A 9,618-nucleotide genomic window follows, 5' to 3' on the forward strand; every position below is an offset into this window, starting at 1 on the left:
TCTGGGGTTAGGCTCTCCTGGGCAGAGGCACAGTGTCACCAGTGCCCTCACAACAGAAATATTGCATCCCTACCATAGGGCTTTTATAGGATGGATATGGGGGAGGGAGGGGAAGGCTGGGGGTACGACTTTGAGGCTAGCTGCTGCTTTGTTGGCTTGTTCATGGTTAACCAAAGGAGAGAAGGTGTCTGGGGGGGAAGAGAGGGTGCCAAGTTTCAAAGGGTAACCTGGCTCAGTGCAGTGAAGTGTGCCATCACAACAGCAGCGCAGAGGCCGCGTCAAGAAGGCGGGGAAGACAATGCTGGAGAAGACTAAGAAGGTGCTCAAGACTAATAACATTACCATAAGGCAGATGCTGGCAGAAGCACTGGGAACATTCATCCTCATGGTAAGAAGGAGTCTGTGCATGTGCGTGCGTGTATGTGTGTGTGTGTGTGTGTGCAGCCATTTCAGGCAGCGATGTGTAAGGTCAGTGGTTTCCTGCCACATCCTCAGGGCTGCCCAGGGGTTGGTTGCTGCTGCTCACCCCTCTCCTTTGGTGGGGTGGCAGCTTCCCAGCAGGCAGACCATCTGCCACAAACCTTCTGGAGCAAAAAAGTAATGCAGGGAAAGGGAGGTGGGTGCTGGAAGAGAGGGAAGTGGATAGAATTAAAATACCACAGAATTATTTAGGTTGGGAAAGACCTTTAAGAGTTCAAGAATTAACCTGGCACTGTGGAGGCCACCACTAAACCACATCCCTGAGTGCTACAACTACATGTCTTTTAAGTACCTCCAAGGTATTATATATATTTAATATCTGGAAACCCACCACTTCTCTGGGCAGCCTGTTCCAATGATTGACAACCCTGCTGGTGGGCAGATTTTTCCTAAGATCCAATCTAATCCTCCCCTGGCACAACTTGAGATAATTTCCTTTTACTCTGTTGCTTGTTACATGGGAGAAGAGACCAGTCCCCTGCCTACACCCTCCTCTCAGGGGGCTGGAGAAAGTGATCAGGTCCTCCCTGAGCCTCCTTTTCTCCAGACTGAACATCCCCAGCTCCTGCAGCTCCTCCTCATCAAATCTGTACTCCTTTGGACCCTTTCCCACCTCCACTGCCCTTTCTGGACATGCTGCTCTTTCAGTTCTCTTCTACGAGAAAATTGAGGAAGAGTTTGGGAGTGAAATAAAAGAGTAGTGTCTACAATGCTTGTAGAAGATCCCATAGAGTGAATGGAGGCTTTTCCTTCTGCTGTGCCAGAGGTGTGGTGTAGCTTGGGGGGAAGTGAACTGGTCTGGGGAACAGACCCAGCCTCTTCTATCACTGACAGCTGCTGCAAAATGAAAATAGCATTCATCCATCTTCCCCCTGGGGTTGCCAGGGTAATGAACTTACCAGAGAAATTCTCCAGAACCACAACCCACCATTAGGAAATGTAATTACAGGGTGTGAAGCATGCCAGGATTTCACTTTTGATTTTCTTGAAGCCAATCGAACAGTGCTTATGTAAATCATACATAAACTGCCCCCTTGCCTGAGGGATCTGTTTCACAAAGAAATAATTAAGTGGGTTTGAGCTTGTGGGCTGCTTCAGAAATGTTTGGGTAGAGGATTAGGAAGGTTTTGCCGTCACTGTAGGGGCTGGTGGGGGTGAAGTACCCACTGGGACCAGAGATTTTGAGTGTTTGATCAACAGAGCAGAATGAGATCCTCCCTCTGAAAAGGCCCAGTGTCTATCTGTGCCAATTTGCCACACCTGGACTTAGCCTGGGACGAGATACTTTAGACTGGACAGAGGCTGGCATGCAAAGGCTGGGCATAACCTAAACAACTTGGAGATTTAAAGAGGAAGAAATGAAGATTTGTGTAAGCATAGGGACCCTCTGACACAGCTTTCTGTACCAAGAGAGGCGCTCATTTCCAAGGGCAACTGCCTGTACTGAGCATGGTTGCTTTCTATCATGTAATTTTTGCACATCCAGCTCTTTGAATTTCACTCCCAGGTAGTTTTGCACCCAATAGTAAGGCAGAGTACAGATGTCTATGACTCCTCTGCAGCAGCTTAGCAAATTCTTTTGCCTTTTCCATTCTCCGTTATTTGGTGGTAGAAGTTCCCAGGTGATAAAGAACAACTTCAGGGTTGTCCTGTCAGGGAAGCAGTATGAGGTGGAGAATTTACTCTGCACTCTGACAGCTCAAGGCAGGTTTTGCAGCCTGCAGGTTACACTGGCTCTTCCTTCACTGATCCATGGGAGGGAAGAGAGAAAAGGAGGGCACTGCCCTTGGGCCCCATCAAGGGCTGAAGACAAAACAGCATCCAGCATCAGAACAAAGAGCACCCAACTCCTCAGCAGCACCTTGGCCCTCAGTGCAAGAGGCTGTGCTCTGGATGCACCTTCAGGATGCCTGAATGGCTGTTATTTGGACGATAACACTCACTCCACTCACTCACTCCTCTCAGTTTAATGGACAGGAAGTGCTGGTAAGAGGAACCAGGCAGCAGGACTAAGCAGTACAAGGACTAGGGAAGAAGAAATTGAAATAAATGGTTTTTTTCGGGCTGTGAGGATACAGGAAGAAAACAGAAGTTTGGATCTGTGCTGAAAACCAGATTCTGTGTCCTATCTTGTGGGTTTTTTTCAGGATAGTGCTGTTTATGCACAGTCATGTCTCCTCCTCTGCAACCCTCTCTGCACCTGTGTGCTCTCCTGCATAACTTGTGCCTTACATATTTGTTGTCATTTGTATCTGGCTTTGGAAAAATCAGAGATGAAAAAGAGAGATGAAAAAATCAGAGACAGATTTTGGGTAATTTGCAGATGCTAAGGGGACATCACAAACTGTTTCTGGGGGCTTTTGCTGAGGCAGACTGAGAAGGGCTCACATTGTGGGGGCTGTATCTCTGTGCAGAGCACAGAGTGTGGTCTGTGTCTACAAGAGCGATAAGAGGAGCAGCCTCTCTGGGGAACAGGGGATTTGGGTGATGTCTGAAAGCAGTGAGGGGAAGCAGACGCATGAGATAAAATTTGGATGCAGGCAGAGTAGCCAGAAAAAAATCACAGTTAAATAGTACAAGCCAAAGCAGAAGCTTATGTGCTGGAGAACATATTGACTTTCTTGTCTTTGAAAGACGTGTCACCTTGGATAAACATCAATGCAGTCCAAAGAACAGGATACACTTTCCAAACCCTTGGTTTATGAGGCAGAAACCTCAAGAGATGCCTTGTCCTTCTCTAGATTTCAGTGTAAGAGCATGCAAAGAACTGATTTTTCCACTCTTACCACATCAAAAGCATGAAATAGAATTCTCTCTTTCAGGACAGAGCAATGTCTTGAATATGTGTTTTCCTGCTGAAATGTGTTTACCTCTAGTTTTTTCCCCTGGTTCTCCTTTAGTCACTAAAAAAAACCCACTGAAACTTTGGCTGTTTCCAAACTAAAAATATATGTGTTGAATGGAAAAGTTAAACCAGAATTTCCTTTCTTGTTTTTTGCTTGAATGTTACCAAAATTAGAGTTGAGTTTGGCAAATAGCAGGGTGCTGCCCAAATGACATATTTAGTCCACAAATTGCACACCAGGAAAAGAAGGACAGTAGGAATTTGCACACCCTCCTTCCATCCACCTTGGATGTTGTCTCCCAGTGGTCCATGGTGATGCTCCCCCAGTTCATGCCCCTGGTTTCAGGCAGAGACATCTGCAGTGTGCCTGTGTGAATGACCCCACTGAGCCCCAGCTCTTGGTCTGAGTGTTTGGGGTTTGTCTCTCCATACCCAACCATAATGAAAGTGCCTAATTTGGTTTGATGGGCACCAATCACAGGTATCACTTCAATTTTTGAAGAGCAGGGCTGTTCTTTTTCTTCTAACACCTTCTTCTGTCTTTGGGAGCTCATTACTTTTTCAGAAAAAATAGCAAAGAAGCTCAGTCTACCACAGCAACAAAAATACTTTTAACACTCCTTTCTCTCTTTCTTTTTACACAGGTTTTTGGCTTGTCCTCTGTGGCACAAGTGGTATTGGGAAAAGGAAACACTGGTCAGTATCTGAGCATCAACATGGCATTTGGCATTGGTGTTACCTTGGGTATCCATGCAGCTGGAAAAATATCTGGTGAGCAGCACTGTCAAACATGGGACATATCCATGTCCCAAAAAGGCCATGTGCACTGGGGACAGGAGGAGTGGGGTGTGGAGGGGTGTGTTATGACATGGGCCCTCACCTCAAAAAAGCAGTCCTAGAGTCCCCAGGCATGAAAAGCAGGAGAGGCCAGGGACAGGGCATGCACAGCATACGTGCAGAATACTGACCCCAGCTTGTGTTCTGAGCTGTGACAGGGCCAGTGGGACAGGGAGAGGGGAGGAGGTTTGGCCAGCCCCTTCTGTTGTGGCCAGCAGAGCCAGGTTTCAGCACCTCCACTATTTGGGACATGCCAACATAGCCCATGGAGACAGGGAGCTCCCCAAACCTGCTGCTGATATGACCCATGGAGAAGTAAATAATTTATTGCGAAGGAGAGATTACTGCTATGTTGCAAAAGGAATGCTATGCAAATTTTCTCCTTATCTTACACACCCATGCACAGATGCCTCATGTGAACTTTCAAGTGGTGTTTTGGGTCCATGAGGTGGCATCCATCACATGACAAGAGCATTACCTTTGCCTTCTGCAATTTCTGCATTCATTTCCACCAAGAGAAAACATTAAGGCATTAAGGGCCCTAATGGGCAGAAAGTTAAAAGCAACTCCTTGCTCTTGAACTGTTGGAGTAGACAGAGGTCCAAACCTGGGGTTGTCTTGGAAAGGAAAAATTTTCCATGTGAGCAGTCAGGAGCAGTCAGCTCTTGATTTTCTTGTCCTTTTGGAGCTGGTGGAAACACCCTGGGGAAAGCAGACTGAGGAAAGTAGGTCCTACAGTCCCAAGTGACTCTTGAGAAGGAGCTGATCTGTTGAAGGCAGAGGGCAGTGCAGAAGGGATCTCAGCTCAGCCAGCAATAGTATGGTTACAAAACAAACTTCACACCTTCCTGACATAGTAATTTGGCTTCATCCGTGTCACAAGAGGCTTTTTGTGGTCTCTGACCAAATGGCTGGCCATACCCACAAAAGAGCAGAGGGTATAAGAAGGGATCAGCCCCATTCCATTTGTGATTCTTGGACTGTAGCAGCTGGTACATGCACTTCCACTTCACTCTGTCCTGCATTTTGATGAAATGATGGGTGTCTGCATCTTACCCCTTTTGGATTCTGGAGTAGAAGATGGTCATGAAGGCTGGAACATTTACTGACTCTCAAAGTTTATACCTATCAGGCAGGAAAAATAAATATTTTCTCTAGACTCCTGGGGACAGGAGGCCTGGAGAACACATGTGGTTTGCATCAAGGGCATGAGACCCAGACCCACTTAGTCTTCAAAAGCACCACTGTGATACCAACCTCCTCCAAAGAAAGTGTTCCATCAAAACAAGGTCCTTATCTACCAGCAGCTATGTAAAATGTGCTGAAGTATGGTCTCTTTTTAAGCTCAGTAGGGAGAAGCTCCTTGAGAAACTCATAGGGAAACTCATACCTTCCCAAGAGAGGTATATCTGACAGGTGAGGCAGCCTTTGGTCTACAGAGTTCTTAGAAGACAAGCTAGGAGCTCTTTTACCTGCATGATTCAGCTGTAGAGAGAGAAAGGATCATTTTGTGTTTGTGCAGGAGTAACACCCTGGCCTGAGAGAGCCTTGTTGTTCTGGGTCTGTCTGGGTGATCACTGCAAGGCATGGGGCAGAGAACCAAAGAATAATTTGGGTTGGAAGAGACCTTTTATCGTTCATCCAGTCCAACTGCCCTGCAAGGAGCGGAAACATCAACCCCAGAGCAGGTTACTCAGAGCCCTGTCCAACTGGGCCTTGAGTATTTCTAGGGATGGGGCATCCACCATGTCACATGTTCCAAAACAGCTGCATCAGTATTGAGGCCTCTTTTTTCTGTGATTTTGCAGGAGCTCATCTGAATGCTGCCATCAGTGTTACACAGTGTGTTTTAGGAAACATCTCCTTGAAAACGCTTGTAGCTTACGTAATCGGCCAGTTCCTGGGCTCCTTTTTGGCAGCAGCCACCGTCTTTGCTCTCTACTACGGTAGGGTTGTGTCTTTTATCACAGAGGTTGCTGCAGGCATAATTTCAGTCAACCCACAGTGTTGTCAAAAATATGTCCTTTTGCAGTACCCAGCATGATTTCTGGGTGAGGAGGGCAAGCTCTAAATTGTGGGACAGAGTGCAGCTCAAGTTCAGAGCAGGTCCCAGATACACCTCTGGGTGCACATCCCGGAGAACACAGCTCCTTTTACTTAGGGCGTTCCCACTTCCGAGACCTGTCTTCAGCAGAAGGGCAGTAGCTGCATTTTGTCAGCATTTTGTTTCCAGGTCTGCAAGGTTTTATTTACATGAACTGCCATGTATTAGGTGCTGCTGGAGCTCTGGGGGGACTCTACTGCTCTGTGGAACACAGGTTTGCAGCCATTTAGGGTTTTGAGCTGTGAGCAAAGGCACACCACCCATTGTCTCTAGCATGTCTCTGAGGGGTAGAGGGTTGGAGGCCTCCAGTGCATTCAGACCACCCAGGCTACCCCAGGCTCCTGGAGCAGCAATAGGGAGCTGGTAGGTGTAAGGAAGTGAGTGCAGACCAAAGTCTGTGGGTATCAGCTATTGGTGAGATCATGCTCTGCAAGGAGTGTGTCACCTCCATCACATCTTCCACTGCCTCCCTTTTCCCTGATGTCTGTGCTGGCTGCAACAGGTGGACTTTTGTGTGTCCCCTGTGGGATGAAATGCTGTGCTAACTTCCATAATTCCCACTTCTCCTAGATGCTCTTTATGACTACACCAATGGGAGCTTTACAGTGAAAGGACCAACTGCCACAGCGATGATCTTCTCTACGTACCCTGCTTCCAATGTATCCTTGCAGGGAGCCTTCTTCACAGAGGTCAGTGGGAATGGCTGTGGTGTGCCAGGAGAAGGTGGGTGGTGCAGGGCTGCTACAGGTCCCCACAGCCTGACATGCACAGACAACCACAACCTCTTTTCCCAAGGAGCCCAGCATCCAGGCAGGCATCTGAAAGGTAAGATCCAAGGCACCTTAGTGGCTGAGCAAGCCTAAAGGGTTCTGACCAGAGTCTAATACATGAAGGCTGCTCCACAACTTGGTCCAGAGGCTCTCCAGACAACTTCCCTGCATGCTGTTCAAGCAGTGAGAAGTGAGAAGCTGAGCTATATCACCAGCCATCTCCTCTGGGTTCTGGGCTGAACTGTTCCTTTCTTTATTGGATTCTGCACCCTCTCCATGCTCCTCAGCAGCTGTGCTGGCTGCCCGTCCCCAGCACAGGGAGCCTGGGACTGTCTCCACATGAGCACAGCCTGGACTGAACTCTGTGTTTGAACACATCCATTGAGACTGTGTGCAGTGGATTCCCAGCTTAGAGTGCAGTCCATATGCCCAGAAATAGGAAAAGGATTCTTCATGGGGATGTGGGGCACTGAGACATTAGGGAAGGAAGATTCACTTCCAATGCAAATCTTTGGAAGCCTGTGATTTGGACACTGAGCTGATAAAACTCCTGCCTGGGCATGATGAAGAGGATGGTGGAAGAGCCTAGAGGGGGGGAATAGATCCCCTCAGCCTTCTGTGGACCAGTGTCCTTGATGCAAAAGAAAGAAAATAAGAGTGACAACACTTTTCCAAAAGCTGCAGTTTCTGGTTTTCTGTTTTTGCTGGTGTCTGTGCAAGCAGTCCAAGTGTCTCCAGCTGCATTTTCTAAAGCAGAAAGAGACAGGTGTCATCACCTCTATCAAAACTATGCTTCTTGATGTCCTGGGCACTGCAAATCTACAAATGCCAGCTATGTAGTCACTGATGGGAAAATCAGTTCCCCAGGTGAGAATCTGATATCTGCATACAGGCTGTACAAAACATCACTTCCTCTAGAGATGATCAGGTTTGTCTTGTAAGCAGTTTGTTATGGCTCTGCTCTTATTAGACAGAATGTACTTAAAAGAAACCATTTCCCTGACTTGAAAGATAGAGAGAGATGACATTGCTGAGAAGTTTGTATCAGCCTTGGTGATGAGGTTTTTTGCTGAGAAAAGAATTTTCTTCAGTCCACCTGTGAGGAGGGAGTAATATTGGGATCCCTCCTGCCTTGATCAGATCATGAATCTCATCTGCTTTTTCATTCTGGGAAGTCTCTTCTCCTTGGCTGAGCAGGATCTTTCAACCATCCCCATCCTCTCTCCTGACATGTTCTTCTCCCTTTTCTGCTCCTGCAGTTTACAGCAACAGTTATGCTGATCCTGGGTATTCTAGTCATCCATGATGAGAAAAACAACCCAGCTGTCAAAGGTGCTCAGCCCATGCTCACGGGTGTGCTGGTCCTGGGCATCGGTCTGGGAATGGGGCTGAACACAGGCTATGCCATAAACCCCTCCAGGGACCTGCCCCCACGGATCTTCACGGCAATAGCTGGCTGGGGAATGGAAGTCTTCTCGTGAGTGACCTGTTTTGCTCTTATCCTGCTCAGCTTGCCAGGGGAGGAGATAAGCACAGGATAAAATGTGTCATGAAGCCTTTTTTCTCTGGACCAAGTGATAGTAGCACTGCAGAGTGTGAGGGTTGTGCCTATGGGAGCCTTCTGTATTATGTACACAAAATTTGGAGTACACTGATTCTCCAGCATGGGATTCACCTTGACACTCAGATACCTCAGTCTGGGCACCAAGTTGTCTGCCTGTGCACTGGAGATCCAGCTGTTTTTTTCAGTGAGCAGAGAGCCAGAATGCAGCTCACCTGAATGCAGGTGGATTGCTGAACAGGTCTCCTAAATTTAGAGTCTGAATTTGGACATGAAACTTCGCCTTCCTCTGTCTAGTAAGATGCCGTTATGTTACAGCTTTTCCTATGGGGAAATCATTACCAGAGTCTCCTGTCCTGGATGCCCACTTTCCTTAAATTCCCAGAAAATATATTTGAGACCTCAGTAGAGGAGTCACAGATTTTACTGGAAACAGGGAGGCAAAATGCCTGTGTGTGTCTGAGAGTGCCACTCATCAAGACCACACAGCCCCTTTCTTTTGGAGAACAAGAAACCTGCAGTGTGGAGCTGCCTTTCCATGCTGATCGGGAAAATTACCTTCCCTCCAGCAGTTATGTGGGGGCAAAGCAAATTTGTCTAAGCTTAGTGCCTGGAGCGGGACAGACTCCTCTGCTCACACAGCTCACTCCTGCCCCAGCAGGATGTGGTTGCAGGGCAGTGGTTCCAGTCTGGCTCACCAGCTGCCTCTTCTGTGTTTCATTTTAGGGCTGATCATTCCTGGTGGTGGATCCCAGTCACAGCTCCAGTTCTTGGAAGTCTTTTTGGTGTTCTACTCTACAAACTCTGCATTGAATTTCACAACCAGCCTGGCCATGAAACTGAACCTGAGAAAGATCAGGCAGGCATGGAGACTTCCCAACTGTGATGGCCATGTACTGTGACAACACATGTGAAGGGCACATCTGTCTGTCCACCACGCTGGTGGGATGAGGGACTAGATTTCAGTAAACGTACTCTGCTTAAACAGACAAACTTGGTATCTGAGATATTGAGAAGACCT

General features: G+C 47.6%; 1 protein-coding gene across 1 annotated transcript; it reads left to right on the forward strand.

Annotated features, from left to right (window-relative positions):
* Nucleotides 1-298: 298 nt before the first annotated feature.
* On the forward strand, nucleotides 299-9,483 carry LOC139589530 (aquaporin-7-like). Its single transcript, XM_071425975.1, has 6 exons — nucleotides 299-388; nucleotides 3,970-4,096; nucleotides 5,971-6,108; nucleotides 6,837-6,955; nucleotides 8,296-8,513; nucleotides 9,324-9,483. The coding sequence occupies exons 1-6, from the start codon at nucleotides 299-301 to the stop codon at nucleotides 9,481-9,483; spliced, it is 852 nt and encodes a 283-aa protein (XP_071282076.1).
* Nucleotides 9,484-9,618: the final 135 nt, after the last annotated feature.

The sequence above is a fragment of the Agelaius tricolor genome, unplaced genomic scaffold, assembly GCF_023055355.1.
Source record: "Agelaius tricolor isolate 1412-34295 unplaced genomic scaffold, bAgeTri1.0.p SCAF_4, whole genome shotgun sequence".
Classification (NCBI taxonomy): Eukaryota; Metazoa; Chordata; class Aves; order Passeriformes; family Icteridae; genus Agelaius; species Agelaius tricolor.

What these genes read in the sequence shown, in the direction of transcription:
- LOC139589530 (XM_071425975.1), top strand. Translation starts at nt 299, where the DNA reads ATGCTGGAGAAGACTAAGAAGGTGCTCAAGACTAATAACATTACCATA. An exon ending in TGCAGCTGGAAAAATATCTG is followed by an intron (nt 4,097 to 5,970) that starts GTGAGCAGCACT and finishes GTGATTTTGCAG; the next exon opens with GAGCTCATCTGAATGCTGCC. An exon ending in AGGGAGCCTTCTTCACAGAG is followed by an intron (nt 6,956 to 8,295) that starts GTCAGTGGGAAT and finishes CTGCTCCTGCAG; the next exon opens with TTTACAGCAACAGTTATGCT.